Source organism: Polypterus senegalus, chromosome 5 (assembly GCF_016835505.1).
Source record: "Polypterus senegalus isolate Bchr_013 chromosome 5, ASM1683550v1, whole genome shotgun sequence".
NCBI classification, from domain to species: domain Eukaryota; kingdom Metazoa; phylum Chordata; class Cladistia; order Polypteriformes; family Polypteridae; genus Polypterus; species Polypterus senegalus.
In genome coordinates this window covers 183,244,429-183,263,731 of record NC_053158.1, presented here as the reverse complement: position 1 = coordinate 183,263,731, position 19,303 = coordinate 183,244,429, and the positions used below count along the sequence as shown (strand labels likewise).

General features: G+C 35.6%; 1 protein-coding gene across 18 annotated transcripts in view; it reads left to right on the top strand.

Moving 5' to 3' along the window:
• scrib (scribble planar cell polarity protein) overlaps window positions 1–19,303 on the top strand; it is a 281,005-nt gene that overhangs the window by 245,119 nt on the left and 16,583 nt on the right. For 13 of the 18 annotated variants that reach the window (XM_039753714.1, XM_039753727.1, XM_039753713.1 and 10 more), the window contains 5 exons: window positions 2,706–2,888; window positions 7,483–7,608; window positions 14,545–14,684; window positions 14,866–14,903; window positions 17,572–17,646. In XM_039753714.1, coding sequence (XP_039609648.1) covers window positions 2,706–2,888; window positions 7,483–7,608; window positions 14,545–14,684; window positions 14,866–14,903; window positions 17,572–17,646 — 562 coding nt within the window. The remainder of the gene's footprint in view (window positions 1–2,705; window positions 2,889–7,482; window positions 7,609–14,544; window positions 14,685–14,865; window positions 14,904–17,571; window positions 17,647–19,303) is intronic. The other 5 variants (XM_039753715.1, XM_039753722.1, XM_039753729.1 and 2 more) reach the window with 3 other exon arrangements.

Here is a 19,303-nt window from a genome sequence, read left to right as displayed (position 1 = left end):
ATTGTTTTTGTTTATATAATGTTTTTGTTGTCAATAAGAATTACTAATTATTCTGAAGCATGCTGTTATGTTTGTGTGTTTTTTTTCCTAAAATTATGAAGTATTTGCTTTTAGTTAATAGGCCTAAGCTGGTCTTAAGTCTTATTTACTGAAGATATCAAAGGCTTTATTATTGCAAGAGACATAAGTACATGCCACCATTATTCGAGCCCTCAAGAAATAAATCAGATTCCTTTATTCACCAGTAAATTTCATTACCTGGAATGTCACAGGCCTTAAGCGCAAACTGAAAAGGTGGTGTTGTGTTCTCTTAACTCTATAAGGGTAGAGATAACATTTTTGCAGGAGACACAACTGTTAATCCATTCCGTTTGTGAAATTTGAACCAAAGCAGCTGGGATATTGATACGTATATTAACAATGTCAACCTAGCAGAGGAACTTAACAGTTTCTTTACATGGTTTGACAAGGGCAATAACCAGCATACAGTCAGCTTTGAGCTGACTGTAGACTCTCAGCCTTTGGTCGTACACATACATGATGTGCAACGGGCACTCGAAAACATCAATTCAAGGAAGGCAGCAGGTCCTGATAATGTGCAAGGATGTGTGCTCCAGGCCTGCGCTGAAGAATTGTCGGAGATATTTACACACATATTCAACCTCTCTCTCTCCTCGGGTGTAGTCCCCTTGTGCCTGAAATCCACAACCATTGTACCTGTTCCTAAAAAACTGAGGATAACCTGTCTTAACTATTGACCAGTCACTCTCACCCCTGTCAAGTGCTTTGAACGACTGATAATTACCCACATCAAAGCCTCCATCCCAGCTGATCTAGACCAACACCAGTTTGCCTATCGGTCAAACAGATCAACTGAGGACACCATCTGTGTGGCTCTACATGCTGCCCTCTTGCACCTGGAAAAGCCCAACACCTATGTTAGGATGCTCTTCATTGACTACAGCTCTGCATTTAATACCATCATACCTAACCAGCTGATCAAAAAACTCTATGCACTAGGAGTTGCTCCGTCCATTTGCAACTGGTTACTGGATTTTCTCACCAACCGCCCCCAGTCTGTCAGGATTGTCAAACACACATCCTCCACCCTTACCCTGAGTACTGGTGTGCTGCAAGGATGTGTACTAAGTCCCCTTCTCTATGCACTCTTCACCCATGACTGCCAACCCATCCACCAATCAAACATTATTGTTAAATTTGTGGATGATACAACTGTCATTGGGCTTGTAACAGACAACAGTGAAGCTGCATATAGGGAAGAGGTTCAGAATCTGACAGCATGGTGCAACACCAACAACCTTGTCTTAAATACCAAAAAGTTACTCTGGACTTCAGGACCACTAAAAGACCAATCACAGTCTGATAACAATCAATGCAGATGCTGTGGAGAAAGTTTCCAGCTTTAAGTTTCTAGGAGTCACCTCCTCAGAGGATCTGTCCTGGGCTGACAACAACGCCTCTATTTTCTCAGGAAGCTAAGGAGAGCTGACCTCCCCCAGAACCTGCTGGTTAATTTCTATAGATGCAACATAGAGAGCATCTTAACTAACTGCATGATGGCCTGGTACAACAGCTGCACCAAGGCTGCTAAAGAAGCCCTGCAGCGGGTTGTAAAAACAGCCGAGGCCATTATTGGAACTGAACTGCCATCATTCGAACTCTTGTATAAGACTCGCCTTGTGAGAAGGGCCAAAAACATTCTCAAGGACAAAACTCATCCTGGAAATTCTTTGTTTGAGCTCCTCACGTCAGGAAGACGCTTTAGGTCAATCTGTGTACACACAAACAGACTAAAAAATAGCTTTTTCCCATCTGCCATAAACTTTCTGAACTCTCCTCAGTCGGAGAATTTTTAATTGAACATCTGCAATAAGCTATATTGGTAATGTGCAATATACTAATGTTATATAATATGTAATGTACTATTCATTAACAGGTGCAATAACAATTTATGCTGCTGTACTTTGAGCAATAATAATTTGCTCTGGTTGCTTGAACACTGTATACAACATATTTCGAATTATTGGACTTTTATTTAAATGCACCTTGGGGCTGTCACAAAATGCAATTTCATTGTGTTACTACAATGACAATAAAGTGATTGAATTAAATTAAATTGAATTCCCTTTTCTGTTCATGTCTAACTTTTGTTTTCTGGTGTATGTTACCTTAAAATTACCTTGGCATCAGAATTTTAATGGGAGTTTAATCCCCGCTATAGATAAATCTTTCATCTACTTGCCAGTGATGTTTTCAAGGACCTGTCTTCTTCAGTCATAGGTTTTGGCTGTAGTTTTCACCTACTAATGAAACACCTCCACATTTTTAAAATTCTGCATTCATTAATAACCAGTTTGAGAGCAGTACTTGAATGGAATACCACTACTTATGACTCATTGTTTCATCATAAAATACAGCATATAACCCAAACACTCAGTATATATTAATATTGTATATTATTCTTCGCAGCATGAAAATCCAAACTTGCTAAGTAAAATTGATAAATGAGTCTTCCTGTATATTACATCAGATTATTAAGGTCGTTCTCATCTAGCATTTGCTATTACATCTGATTAACTGGTATCACATTAATTATTTCAGTTATCATTTTTATCATCTGTTTTAAATTTAAATGTGTTAATAAAGTTTAGGTTGTAAGAAGGTTTTTTTTTTTATATATAAAGTTTGAGTCCAGTGTATGGAGGAGAGCCAGTTGCACCAATTCGTACAGCAAAGGCAGAGAGGCGATACCAGGAACGTTTACGAATGCAAAGTCCAGAATTACTTAGCACACAAGAGAAAGACCTGTCTCCTGCAGAAAAGCGGGCCCTTGAAGCAGAAAAAAGAGCAATGTGGAGGGCAGCACGGTAAGCATTTTTTGAAGTTTAATTTATAAATTGTACTTGACCGTGCTTTTTATTCTTAATGTACTTACTCCTATTAAAATGCTGCAAATGCATTTTCCTTGAGAAATAATTAGCTTATGAAGAATTTCACAACTATATGGCTATTAAATAAATTGCCACATATATATATTTTTTCCATCCTTGCATCAATTTGAACTGACTAGTTGTGCTGAAGTATATAATGAACCAGATACTAAGAAAGGAGATTGTGCTAGAACAGACAAAAGAGAAAAACTAAAAAGCTAAATGAGAGTAATAGCATACTTAAATGAAGGAAAGCATGTGCACAGCCCAGGACAAACTGCGAAGAAAGATAAGAGTAAGTTTATAACCCCAATTTTACTAAAAAGCGAATTGTCTTTTTTGGTTTGTTTCTTAATGAACTGTTATTTTCAAAAAACTTGTAAAACATTATTGGAATTATTGATAACTGATAACAAATAGGTGTTTGCAAAGAAATCTAGTATAATAATTTGTTTCAGTTTTGGTTCAGTTGTAAGTAGAATCACTGTTTTTAGCTGTACTCACAAATAAGTAAATTGACTTTAAACATGCCAAAACTTAGTTGTGCAATTAACAAGCAAATAACGGAGAGACACAGTTGTAATGTTAATTGCTTAATTTTAACCAAAAATTCTTTCTAGCCTTTGCTGATTAATTTTTATTAGAGAATTTCTGCTTGTGAAGATCAAGCCCTTTGAGAATCATTGGGCTGTAAATTTCTGAAGATGTTATCATAGATGGAAATAACTTTGTAAATATCCTTCTTTCATATAGCAATCAAGAAAATATCAATGAGCTGTTTTTTTTTTATGCAGGCTTTGTAGAATGACCAATTGTTACAACATACTGTAAAACCCAACTACCCAAATCATTTTTGTGTATCATGTTGAGAGGTTTTGGCTTTTTATTTAAGAGATATGAATTCCATATTTTGTAAATACATTTTTCAGCGACAGTACATTTACACAAACTTAACTGCATGCGCATCATTTTTATTATTTCTTGGTAATGCAGTGTGTAGTTACCTTGTACTGAATTTACTTCTTGTATACACTAAATGGAAAAACCTGAAGAAAACAAAGATTAGGTCATCCCATGTCACACACAAAATATAAAAACATAAATCTATACTTTCTTGTTATTATGTTCACTACTGTGTGTTAAGTGAACTTTTTTTAAATTTTTTTTTTATTATAAATTACTGGTCACAAAAAGTTAATGAATTCACATGTAGTTCTAGTTATTTGATCATTTTAATCTTGCTTCATGACAAGATGTTGCCATCTTCATAGTAGCAATAGAGAAATTATAAGCATATTTATAACATAAATAAAAACCAAATTATTTTTTAATTATCAAAAACATTTATTGAGTAACAGAAACAAGTGTTGAATTGTTGTGTGTCATATAACTTTTGTATATCTGTCTTTGACTTTATTGATTAACTTTGCAGTTTGAGTAATGCAATAAAAATTCCTAAGCTATCCCTAGACTAAACCACTTTGATATCATGAGTTTGTTTGGTTGTTCACCACTTTGATGAGACAAAGAAATGTTGAAGTACTAAGAATTTGTTTTAAGTGCAAAACACTTGATTTATCATCCTGGGATTATGCTTTGTATTTAATGCCACTAAGAGTAACTGTCTTTGTTTATCTGTGGCGAATGGTTGTTACAGAAGTTTGGTTTTAAGCTGTAATAACATTGCAGAATAATTGGTGTGGTTTTAGAATATCTCATGTTGAGCATCTTGCATAAAGTAATGATCTCTGTGTGAGATTTGATCATAAAGTTTTATTACCAGTACACATTTGTTATTTAGCAGTATAGCAAAATGCAGTGTATTTCAGAGTGTGCCAGTGCCGCCTCTTATCTGCAGTTAATGTGAATTAGTAAGGAGTAGACATGATTTGAATGTCCACTAGAATATTAAAAAAGAATAAACACAACATGAGAGAATGTTACACAACTACAGGTCCTTCAACTCAAAATAGCTTGTCAGTCTATTCACCTTACCTCTATTGAGACCCCATTAATGGGAGATTTGAAGGCCCCTGAATGACTGCTATTTAATACTCTTATTTAGCAACTTGTTCTATGTACCTATTTTTTGATTTTAGTGAGGTTTAATTAATTACATCAGAATTAATCCTGCAGTGGCGACAGCCTTTAAGAAGGCAATGGTTTTAGAAAACAGTAATTATGATTTAGAGAATATATGCTAGCATGCTGGAAAAGCATGTTATTTTCAATTGAGCAAAGAAATAAAATGTAAATTATTTTGGCCCATACTCGTACTGTAGTTTTTAGTGAGCAGCTAGTTGTGTCTGTGCGCTAACTTCATCTTTGAGTGTTTGAATGGTGTGTGAGTCGTGACTGGCCGAAATGGCTATGGTGAGCAGCTTCTTGTATACAAGCTGTAGTAACTTTTTCAGGCATCTGATCGACATGCCATGACTGGGAAACTGTCATTCTTTTAGCATTTCTAAAACATGTTTTCCATCATTTTTTAGTGTTTTCTTTTTTTCTACCTTGGTGAAGCTTTGCTCTCATTATCAGTGTTTTGGAAATCTTATATGATGGGTTAAGATGCATACAGTATCTGCAATTATTTGAAATGACCCCACATCTATAGTATGTGTATGTGAGGGGGCTTAGAGAAAATTGTAAGACAGAGAGAAATGCTGTCTTGTGTGCCTTTTCTTGTGATCCTTGTTAGCCTTCTTTTGTCCCATTAACAGTAAGCCTATCAGACCTTCCCAAGTATCATCTAACCCACAGTTTACATTAAAGTCAGTGTGCAAAAGTTTAAAAAAAATTGGCTGTATGAGCAAGGGTTGATGGAATAACTCCTTTTATTTTCTGTTTTCACTAGCCCTTACATATAATAGTGTGTCAGTAATAGTACACGTTTCTCTTACAATCTTTCATTTTTGCTTTTAGCAGTACCTTTCATTTGTCAAAGCAGACACTGTTGCTGTTACAGTAATTTAACTAGATTATAAGAACACTATATATACTGTATATAATATTAAACTATGATCATAATGCATCCATCCATCCATCCATTTTCTAACCCGCTGAATCCGAATACAGGGTCACGGGGGTCTGCTGGAGCCAATCCCAGCCAACACAGGGCACAAGGCAGGAACCAATCCTGGGCAGGGTGCCAACCCACCGCAGGACTGATCATAATGCAATACAATTAAAATTCTGTAAAATGTGTTCTTACACCTAATAATCCATCCATTATCCAACCTGCTATATCCTAACTACAGGGTCACGGGGGTCTGCTGGAGCCAATCCCAGCTAACACAGGGCACAAGGCAGGAAACAAACCCCGGGCAGGGCACAGATATTCATGTATTTGTAAAATACATTATGACCCTAAGCCCTCTTTCCAAAACCTACACAACCCTTTTGTGCATTGTTACATAAGTAGTTTCATAGTTCTTGAATTTAAGATCTGGGTGGTGGTGCTTTTTTCCTTCATTAGAATTCTGACATGCTCTGATGGTGCCAATTATGTTGATGCTAAAAATTGCAATCATTAATTGTGTAGTAACTGTACATTTTTTTTACTGCAGATGAGGTATGCACAGTAATAGATAGATTGTTTTTATTTTAAAATGGACCTGCACTGGCAATTGAAAGGTTTCCGTAAATGCCAAAAGGGACTCTGCTCTGTTGGGCCCTTGAGCAAGGTCCTAAATTTGCAATTGCTGAGCGCTTTGAGTAGTGAGAAAAAGCGCTATATGAGTTCAAAGAATTATTATCATCATTATTAAACGTCTATGCCAAACCCTCCACCAATTAATGCAAAATCTTTTTTGCATTCTGTAAAGGTATTATTTAATATTTGAACAAAAAGCTAGTTATTTAAACTCATTTAGTTTCAGAATTTCATGTATATAGCAGGATATGTATTATGGTGCCCTTTCAAAATGTATGTATTTCAATACTAAAATTGTTTTTGGAAAGCACTAGAATAGGCTCATTGTATAAAGCACACATGTAGAGGCTCAATTGACAATCTGTCAGTTAAATTCTGTGATGATCATTTTTTTACTTTAAAATTTGTCTATCGTTTTCATGAGATATATATATATATATATATATATATATATATATATATATATATATATATATATATATAAACTATAAAAATTGTCATGATCCCTTGTGATTATGTATTCACTTATGTGTTTTATATGTATATACAATTGAAAACATTGATCAAAAAACATAACTTTCATGTACTGTAGTTGTTTTCCACTGATTTTTTTTGTGCCCAGTGAAATTTTTGTATGTAGTCTGTTCATTCAGGAGCTGTTCGGTCCTGGCCAAAGCTACTTGCTTCTTTACAGTTCTCTTTAGAATTCTTTTTCAGATTTTTGATGTATTCCTTTTTGATATTCCCATTTCTGTTTCTTTCTCTGTGCATTGTATATTTATGTTTCATTGTTTATCCTGTCCTGCCTTGTGTCTTTTCTCCTCTTGCTGTGGTGAATCCTAATTGATCCCCATCCACGTCACACACTTTCCTGCTAAGACCCCGAGGGCTGGAAGATGACATGAAACAGTATGAGCAGGACCTTGCCAAAAAGCTGTACCAGTCTCGACAGAGGGCATCTCAGGTTCACAGCAACATTCCTGATTCTGCAGCAAACAATTACAGGTCTGCTTTGAACCACAGCTCTCAGCATGCTCTCAGAAAGGCTGTTGCTTCCTGTCCATCTCTAATTAAAAGCAGTTTTTCATTCAGTAGTTTTTTTTTTAAATTTTACATGTTGTAGGAATATTAACAAATTTAATTTGGAGTCGATTGACTTTTATTTGAGAAAATGCAAAGAGCAGATGGCGTGGAAATAACTGCCAAAGAAACTAACTGCTGCAAATTTGTAAAAGTGATATATGAGCAAAACAATAAGAACAGCCTTAGTGGCAACTCTAACCAGTATACAGCACCTGAATAGTGATTCTTCAACTTTGATTTAAATGCAGGGAATGTACTTCTCTAATATGCGTAGACCAATATCCAGTAGTTTGGGGGGATAGAGCTACTGGTTCTAGAACACTGTGCTTATAATGTCACTTAGAATTTTATGAAGATTGCAAGGTATTCTTAAGTATGTAGATATTTTAATCTTTGCAAGGTAAGGGACTTTAGGCCATTATCAGTTTTGTAAGTCAAAAGAATGATTTTAAAATTGTTTATAAAGTTAACTAGAAGTTGATATAGATAGAGCAGTACTGAAGTGTACCTTTCTCAATTGGCAAGTTATAAAATAAGAAACTTAATCTCTAAGACATGGAGGAAAGCAAGTCTTGTTACCACTGGCTGCCACCTCACAGCTGAGGTTATCTTACCTTAGAAGTGAATGGTGGGCTAAGGCAAACTGTGAAGCAGCAGTACAATAAATGTATGCAGTGCTAGTATGATGAAAACCTACTGTAAATATAAACGGATATGCACAAGGACCAGAAGACTGTATAGGACTGAAACGTGTGGATGTTGTTGACCTTTGTATATAATTAGGTTAATCCAGTATAATCGAACAAGTATTTCCCGGTTAACCTAGGGATTTCACATGTGTAGTAGAAAGGTGGCCACACTTGGACTTAAATCTACTATACTTTATCAGGACCTTCATGTATAAAAGCCAGTCAGTGTATCAGGTTATACTATTATTTTTTTAACTTATTAACTAGATTTATTGGTTTTGGCATTTTAGTAATGAACAAATAATACATACTGAAACTATCAGCAAATGAATATGTTGTCAGTAATACAGATTTCTTCCAAAGCTGAAGTCCATATACATTGTTAACATCTCTTATCATATTAAACGTGTATTTATCTCATATTGTGTTTATCAGTAGAACCCCTGTTACAGTCATTGTGAAATAAAAAAAATGTCATTGTAATTGAAAAACGAGGATGATATATAAATTAAGATTTATTCAGTCTAGCCAACTTCAAGATTAAAAATGTTTCTTTAATCTAATCCAAAATGGGATGAATTTTAGACTTAAGCAATAAAAACTGAATTAAAAATGCATATATACTACTAAATCTTCAAATAAGTTTTCATTAGCCAAGTTTCCATCCAGTTTTTTGTGATGTTTTGTTATCGACAAACAGAATATACGTAAAAAAAATGTGCGAAATTTGCTGTCTACAGCCTGTTTCCATCCAACTGGCTTTTTATCGATAAAATGGTGTGCGTGATGACGTCATCCCCTCCAAAACGAACTGTTGCATAAGTTTTGTTTTATCGCGAAAAAAATCTGCCCTTGAGCCGTTTCCATACATAATTTTGTGTATGTCGCAAATTATCTACCTTTTGTTTTCCACGTTACACCCCCTGCACTAAACAAAGAAATGGAGAGATTATTCAGACAGTTTTTTTAAATTTGCCAGCTTACTGTTATTTCAGTTTCACAAATAATTGGAATTGTACATAATATCCGAAGACGACAGCAGAATGAAGCAGTTGCCCTAGAGCTCGAAGAAAGTACCCCAGTGCGACGAAACCCATGGGTATGGGCGAGACGACGGAATAAGACCTTCTGGGAGGAGGTGGTGGGGAGACACTTCACAGAAAATCTCTGGCTGCAACATTTTAGAATGACACGGCCGACGTTTGAGATGTTGTGTGGATTCATCAGTCCTGATGTTGCGCCTATCACAGGTTGTCACCGACCACTGGTTCCAACCCCAAAGCAGATTGCCATTGCCCTTTACAAGCTGGCAACCTGCGCCAAGTATAGAGTAGTTGGAGAAACTTTCGGGGTTAGTAAAACTACCGTCCATCGTTGTGTATATGCTGTGTGCACCGCTATTAAAGAAAAATTAATGGGGCGTTATATCAGACTTCCGACTGTAGCGGATGCCAATGAAATTGCATACCGCAATTCCTTGGTGCATCTTGTGCCACAGATTTACGGTGCGCTGGATGGCACGCATGTGCCTATTCTTCCCCCGACGGAAGGCTACCGCGCTTAACATTAATCGCAAAGGATGGCCATCTATTGTTCTCCAGGCCCTTGTTGATGACAGGTGCATGAAACGAGATATTTGCGTTGGCACTCCTGGAAGTGCCTATGATGCAGCTGTGTTTGCAGCATCGGATCTGTACAGGTGAGCCTACCTTTCAACATCCCTTCTCAGTGCGATAACAGCTGAATTAGTACTGTAACCTGCTTCCCTTAAGGTTTTTAATTAAAACTGAAATTTGAATTAATACAAAATAATGACGTTTAATAAAAAAAAACTAAAGTTAATATTAATGAGAGAATTTCTCATATATGCTAAAACATCTGCAATTTAATAATAAGAAAAAAATGTTTAGATAATGAAACACATGGTTTCTTAAATATTTTGACTGGTTCAGTAAATTACCTTTGCGGTTTTTGTATTATTTAGACTTCCTGTGAGACACCCCCAGGCTACAGTTGATGTGGAGGGAGTTCAGGTACCCCTTTTAGTAGCAGGAGACCCAGCCTATCCACTACTGCATTGGCTCATCACGAGAAATAACGAGTCTCTTCATCAGACCATGCGAACCGCTCCGCTATTCTCGTTTTGATTGCACGTGATGAAAATGTGTCATGTGACACATTTATTTGCGTGTTAGCCATTTTTTTCTGACAAAAAGTGTTTCCAATGTAGTTTTTGCGACATCTGAAGTATCGATATGGAATTTATGCGCTAAAGTTAAATGGAAAATGATTATGTCGACATGTACAACATTTTATCGATAATTAGCATTTCCATCAGCTAAAATTTGAAGCGCTAAATATTTTTTCTCAAAAACTCCTTGGATGGAAACCTGGTTTGTGTTTACTTTAGGATGTCTCAAATTATTGACCATGAATTCTCATACCCTTTTAGAACTGCTTTAATGCATAATATTGTTGTTGTGTTTGGTATTTGTGTTGATTTTAAGAAGGGATATTTATGGCTTGGTTTGAGACTTTCATACATGTAGCTCCAAATTTAATTTCAAATGCTTGTTCTCAACCAGATAACAGTAGATATAAATGCATAGTCACAATAACACTGCATTTAAAAATTAAACTATATTATATATACAATATCAAACTCCATGCTTTAAAGTATTTTTGCTTTAAGCACCCTGAAATGTAAAATGGAGCTCACCCCATGACAGAATATTGTCTTCAGCCGCAACCCTGCTTTTTCTTGTCTGCAGTTTTCTGCTTAAAGCTCTAATGTACATTTTTCCTCTGGGTTTATTATACATGCACATTATACAGAGAAGCTAATTTTAAACACATTCCACAATATATGCCTTTGCTTTTTCTCTGGTTCTTAATCTACTATTGATTTAGCTCTAATCGAGAACTAATCGAGTGTGGCTTTTATAACTGTCTTATGCTACTGAAAAAAAAAATCTCCACTAGGATCAAATGTGTAATGCATTTCAGAGTCAATAGTAAAGTTAATGTTAGGGAGAAAATGCAGCTGCACATCTTGCCAAACATTTTGTGACACAAACAGTCCCCTGACTCATTACTTAGGTGGTATCTAAATTTGCTCAGTGTAAGCAAGTGCAGGAGAGTTTGCACCCCCCGATTATAGCATTGGTCCTGGCCTTGGGATTAGTGCTGCATGGAACTGGCACTGGTGCTCCCTGTGTTCCTGAACTGGATAAGTGATTATAAAATAAATGGATGGATGGATAAATGGAAGTGTTTTTCATAACTTTATTATGCTGGATTTTTCTACCTGGTCATTTATGGGTCAGTATGAAAGCGGGTTTTCTATTCAAACCAATACCATTACAGAAGTGTGTTGTCCAGACTGCATACCATATGTGCACTGCATAATGTTGGTTGCATTCCCACTGCTGAATCTTATTTTAAAAATATCAAGTTATTCATTATGACTTTCAAAATTAAACATATAATACATAGATCACCAACAATCACTGCCAAATATTGTGTGGACCCCCCTCATACAGCTAAAAATAGCTCTGATTCGTTGAGACAATGACACATCCCACAGATGCTCGATCAGATTGAGATCTGCAGAATTTGGAGACCCAAGTCAACATCTTGCACTCTGTCATGTTCTTCAAACCATTCCTTAACAAATTTTATAGTGTGGCAGGGTGTGTTATCTTTTTGAAAGAGGCCATTTCCATCAGGGAATACCAGTGCCATGAAGGGGTGTACGTGGTCTGCAACAATCTTTAGCTATGTGAATGTGTCTAAGTGAATAACCCAGAGTTTCCGAGCAGATCATTGCCCAAAGCATTGCACTACCTCCACTGGCTTTCCTATTTTCCCATAGTGCATCTTGTTACCATTTCTTCCCCAGGTAAGCAACACACATGCACCCATTCATCTAAATGATCTAAAAAAATGTGATGTGATTCATCAGACCAGACCACCACCTTTCATTGCCTCCATGGTTCAGTCCTGATGTTCACGTGCCCTTTGTAGTGACTTCCGGCAGTGGACAGTGATCAACATAGACACTGACTTGTCTGTCGCAATCCAGCCACATTTCCAGTTGGCGGTGGTGCATTGTGTGTTCTGACACCTTTCTCTCATGGCATTAGTTTTCTAGCAATTTGTGCTACAGTAGCACTTCTGTGGGATTGGACCAGATGGGCTAACCTTCGCTCCCCATGCACAATAATGAACTTTGGGTGCCCATGATTCTGTTGGGAGTTCACTGGTTATCCTTCCTTGGACCACTTTTGGTATGTATTAACCACTGCATACTGGGGAACACCCCACAAAACCTACCACTTTGGAAATGCTCTGACCCAGTCATCCAACCATCACAATTTGGCTCTTGACAGTGTCACTCATATCTTTACACTTGCCCATTTGTTTGTGCTTCCAACACATCACCTTCAAGAGCTAACTGTTCATTTATTGCCTGATATATCCCACCCTTGACAAGATAACAAGATAATCCATGTTGTTTGCTTCACATGTCCGTGGTTTTAATGTTGTAGCTGATCAAATTAGGATCACCAAATGTCCCGGATTTTTTGGGGGAAGTCACAAACTTCTTGCCCAATTTTCGTGTCGCTACTTAATATAAAAAAATAAATCCTCATTTGTCCTGTTTTTTAAACATACCACATTTGTCAGTTAATCTACAGTGTAATATGCAAGTTGTAAAATGAGCACATGGAGCATGCATCCTTCAATGCATTAAAAATCAATAATCATATTAATTCTGTTTGAAATTGGCAATAGTGGACCAATCAGATGTTCTGTTTATAAGAAGCAGCCATTACAAACTTGGAATTGTGCATAAGCAAATGCAAGGCAATTTCGTTCAGAAGTGGATCACTTTAGCCACAGCCACATGCTTAATCCAGCAGTATAACCATGCATTTGTGCTCTTGTAACAAAGAACTTCAGAGAAAGTTAAAATTTCTTGAAAAAATATGCATTTGATTCTGAGATCTCACTTATATGCCAAACATATAAAAGTAAAATTTTATGTGGAGATTGCAAAGACATTATTCAGGATATCAATACAAAAAAAAAATAAAGATGCCAAAAAGATTAAGTATGGAAGGTAGGCCGAGACTTAAAGCAGAAACAGTTTATACAAGAAAGGGGCTTTGGCATCTCATTCAGCAGCATAAATAAAAGAAGACCCTGAGTGGCTGCATAGGGCTTCTAATTTAGATGAGTTATCATATGTGATAGCCACGTCAAAGTGGTTAGAGAGAGCACTGTAATGGCAATATGTCTCCAGCAAGTGCCTAAGTACTTTTTGGAATGCCGCTGTTGCATTAAAGGCTGGATTTGCTTGTTTTTTTCTTTAGAGCAGTGTAAATGTGTTTTTATACTGCATTGTTAAACCATGCCACCCTCAGTCCCCAATTCCCCAGTGGAGCCGACCCATTTCATTTCAGGTAGAAACGGGTCATCCTAACTCTTACTGTGTATAAGCAGTACAAGGAAAATGTGCACTGCTACTTTTTAAAGTACACTGTGTGCCTTAATGTTTAAACAAAGCAGGGTTTCAAAATTTGTACATTTAATACAAGAGTTTGGAGCAGTTTTCTTGTGTAAAAACATTACATTTTTCTTATTTCTGATGTTTACTGTTTTTCTGCATATTATATGAGCACTAATGAGCACAACAACTTATGTCTTTAACATTCTGAAGGCGTGTTAACAATGAAACCATGACACAGCTCAAAGTTAACCTGGACTTGCTATAATTCTGGTGCTGTCTTTGCAAACACTATACCGTGGGCCCATCATTAGTAAGGTCTGTCAGTACTTGCCAATTGCAAATAGTTTCTAAAGTCATTTTCTTTTTTTAATTCCTTATCTCACTTATGTCATTTACTAGGTAAAACATTCATAAACTAAGCGTTTAAATCAGGGTGGGACATCTTGTTAGGTGGCTTTTATCATTGGTGTATAGTCTGAACTTTATAGTGGAATCGTTTTGTGTTTGGGAGTTGGTGAGTTTATTTATTTTTTTAGGTTCACATAGTTTTCAGGCTCAAATAGATATCTGGATAATCATGCATTGTACGTTAGTTTCTCTGATAATAACATATCTTTTCTAGCTCTTTCCTAATTTATTTCCTTTCATTTATAGGATGAAGTCCTTAGAACAGGATGCCTTAAAAGCACAGATGGTTATTGCGAAGTCAAAGGAGGCAAAAAAGCGTACCACTCTGGATCAGTTGGTAGAGTCTCCTTCTCCGGCTCCCACGCCTTCTCCTACACCACTCGAAGGTATATATTGTTACTCTCCTTCTGATTTGCTTAATGTTTAGCATTGTGCATTTTTGTTAAAGATACTAAGGTAAATAAGTATGTTGTTTCTTTTTAATATTGAAGATGACTTTATATAACACTATCTTACCTGTCATTATCCATTTATTACAAAATCAAGTCTTTCTATTTTTCCTTTTAGACTACAGTTCAAGAAATATCACTTCACCGGGTAGATTGGTAAGAATTCTCTTTATGCAAATTACTAACATACTTTGTTTGAATTTTTGATTGTTTTTCAATCTTTCCTTAGTGAAGTTCTTTTCTTCTTTCATTGATAATGACACTCGAAAAGAGGATTCTACTGTAATGGTTTACTAGCCACTAGTTTTAGGAGATGCTGTTTCCAACTGTTGCATAATGTGAATCAGTCTCCACCGAGGTGGGCTGTCCTGCACTCGACCACATGTTTTAATTCCAGTATCTTCCTTTATTGCTAATGTGATACACTGATATTTTATTTATTTGCTATTTATTTCCTCTTAGATATTCCAAAGTGCACACGATAAATTAACAAACAAAAAGTCACAAATCTATCTTCAGTTTGGACAAGTAAATTAATTTTGAATGGGTATACTTGAAGAGGCTTAAAGTTTTACTAATTATTACCACTAGCAGTGAGGTGTTGATGTTCAGTTCAAGTTTGTGTAGCAGACAGGAACAATAGCAAATTCAGGTTCATGAATAAAGCAATTTGATTTTGGAAGTCAATGTCTTATTCAAATGGAATGAAGTAAAGTAATGCTACATTTTATGCATCAGTAAATAAAAGAACATTGAGGTATCCAGGCTTTTTTTTTATTCTATTTATGATAAATTCTCTGAATTCTAGAAAGCGTAGTTATAAATAAAGTTTATTACTCAAATAATAAAAGTGTAAACACATTACACATTTGTGAAGTGATATGGGATTTATTAGATGATGTTGATTTTAAAAAAAAAAGCCTTTTGAAACATTTTTGGAGTGTTTCAGAATTTTAGAATAGTGACAATATGTTAATATAAAATAACACGTTTTAAAGTTTAAGTGGTCACCATTAAATACACTATTTTTATCATTTTCAGAATTGTCCTTATAAAGCAGAAACATTATTGTTAATCAGTTTTAATGCTATAAACAATTCTGTTCATATAGGCCCTCAGAAATTATCAGGATGTTTAAAAATAGCTTGCTTCATATCTGGTACAAGCAATATAATATAATTTTGCTAAAAGAGACATTATAAATTTTGACTTTGGTGGTTTACTTAGTAACGTTGATGCCCCATTACTCGACGAACCTTGGCAAGTGCAGTTGCTAATCTCATCACTGGAGCATGTCAGTTCACACAACTCGAAACAACTGCCAAATGACATGACTGCATAACAACTTTCCAGCACAGTTTCACACTCCAAAAGAATCACATACTTGTCCCTTTTTTGGACAGCCAAAGATGTGCTGCCTAACTGAGCCAGTGCTATACCAATTGGTGTTTTTTTTTTTCTCTCTCTCTCTCTCTCTCTTTCTGTCATGGTACACAAAACATGACAAGTCAGATGAGCCTGTGTTCTCTTTGCAAGGCCCGAACACCTTTGTTCCTTATTACAGGCCGCTACATTATATGAATTTTATTTCTGGGAGGGAGCTCATAGGTTGTTAGCTCTCGCAAACACACACACAGACCCACATACAGCCCCTACAACTTAAGATAAAATTTTAACTTGTTTAATTTTGTTGGGGTAAATCTAGACTAGACAACTGGTGGCCACAGTAGTGCACTGTGACTGATTCACCAAGATTAAATAAGTAAAGTCTACAGCAGGAAAAGTCATGTAATGTCACATGGCCTTTCAAGTTTTAAAACATGACTAATTTTATATTTATTAATCTCCCATATTGCTTTTGTACATTATTATTTGTACATTATTAGTTACCAGTGGAAAAGATTATTGTCTATAAATATGCGTTGTACAAAATCACCCATTCTTTACTCATGCTTTGTCAAATGGTAGTAGGATTTGTTCACTGTCTTTATTGAAAACTGTATGATATTTATATAAACTATTTTAACTGAGAAGGCTTTCTTGTATAATTGAATTTTTCAGATATGTTTTACAGTTCTTTTCTTGTGATTGACTTTTTCTCTTGCTGTTTCTAAACAAAATGTGGTAAACAAAAAGTGGTTAACAATATGTATTTATTGATAATCTTTTGAATTTCTTTTATAGCCTTAGAGAAGAATGCAATTGCAATATAAGTTAATGATTGTTTATGTTCTAGTGGTCATTTTGAAATTAAAACATTTATTCAATTATAGAAGTAATCATATATTAAATGTAATGCCTGACTTCTTTTGATTTTTTTTTTTTTTGTTTCCAAATTCCAGCTAATTGTGACAAATTTATTTCTGTAATATGTATCAGTTCACGCAGTGCAACCAACACAAGACTTGTATATTCACTTCTTTATATTCACTTCTTTATATATTTTTGTTTTTGATCGAGATATATATATATGGATACATTTTCATTATGTAAACACAGTAAAGTCAATGTCAGAGTAGTGGTATGTGAACAAATGTTGCCACATTGTTACCTGGATGTTGATGGCCCAGCCTTTAACTTTTTCCTTACGTTCACTGTCCTCATAAAGATTACTCAGGGGGTGAAAAAAAAAAACATACTGTACAGTTTGTTTTAAAGAGTTTTTCTCTTTAATGCACTTTTGATTTATGAATAAGTAAATGTATTAACACATTTTCAGAAATGTTGCTGTTGTTTCTCATGCACAATTAACCAAGCAGAGAGCACACTGTTTCAAATGGCTCATTCTTCGAACACAGATTATAACTTGTTTGTCCCATTCCAGTCTCTGTCAGAAAAGAAGTTTGACTACCGACAGTTTGCCGCTATTCCTTCTTCCAAACCTGTATACGACATTCAGGTATCACCTGCATGCTCGGTTCCCAGTTCTCAACACCCCTCCCTTAAGTCCTGTTCAATACTAACTATTGACCAGGGAGATGAGACTAGCCAGGTGTTATCATTGGGTACAAATAAAAGCTTACGTCAGACAGCACTTGCCTGCTTTTCCTTTCTTGCTTGCTTTCTACACCTGTCCGTGCCTTTAGTCTGTCTTTCTTTTTGCTGCATATTGAAATTTTTAGTTTAATATGACAAAAGGCCTCTGTTTATTCAGTCTTTCTGTGTCTGGAGGACACAGATAACATTAAAATCTGCCCACTTAAGAATGATAAATGGTTTTAAAATGCACAATAATTAAAATTATTAAATAGACAGGAAAACAGCATGGCAAGTTAATAGAAGACTGTAAACAAAAAAGTCAAGTAGAATACAAAAATACACCTAAAGTTGATTTTAGTTTCAAAGCATTAAATGTATAATAGGTATGTGAAAGCGTAAAGGTTTTCTGTTGTAAAAGTTCCCTTTCTGTTCAAGTTTTGTAAAGCAGGTTGTGGCGTCAGCACTGCAATGTTGATTCCGTTTTTTTGAGCCCCCCTCTGATGGCTTTTAAACTGCAGATGAGTGATAGTGGGCAGCCACCCTAATTGAAGGAGCAGTGCTTGTTATTACAGAGCACATCTTGCTTTTTTGTAGGCTTCACTGTTAATACTAAATTATTTAGTAATGATGTAAAAGTAATGGATTGTGCTAGCAACTACATAACTTGTTAGCAAAGCAAGAACTGCACACAAAAATCAATTTGAAGTCCCCTGTTCTTTTTAAGCAACTGTAAGAAGTTGATTGTACTCTCTAAATTGTGAATGAGATCATATTCTCATGAGGTGTTATGGTATGTAGGTCTTAGTTGTGTTTTTTTTCCCTCTGTGTATTGATATTGTTGTATGTGCCCCTTTATATGTCAGTGTTTTTAATATTTGTTACAGAACTCATAAATGTACCTGGCTTATAATGTATCTTCTGATAGTTTTCCTCAGTTTTCTATGTTTTATTTTTTGTGCCTGCACCAACCACAACATGTTAGTGATTAAGCATTGTAAATTGTGAGCAGTAAAGAACAAACCAGAAGATGACAACTGTAGAAACCAAAAAGAACAAGTCTTGCTGTGATAAAAAGGTGGAAAAAATAAGCAAAACCCAAGCATAATTTAAAAACCTTCACAGAAAACATCTGCAGCTTGAGACTTTGAATCACTTTCAAATTGAGTTTGGAACTGCAACTGAGTTATGCTTACAAAGGGTTACAAATGTGTTTAATAGTCAGTGTTGGCACACAGTTGTTAAACCAGTAAAACAATACTAGTGGCTAAACATATGAGTCGGTATGAAAATAGTTCACACGGCCATTGCAATTTTCTAATTGTGCCTCAACAAAGTGTGGATACAGATAAGGGAGTCCAAGAGATTACTACAATAGAGTACCCAAAATAACAAACATAGATGATTGTCTGACCATATATTTCATTGGTCATTTTTCATGAAAATATGAGGCATATCTTTAATGGGAAATTACCAGGGAGGAAAGCACACCATTTGCAAATCAAATAAAATTTTGTCACATAGAATTACACATACGTTACTGTACAGTATGTAGTGAAATGCTTAGCTGCTCAACTCCA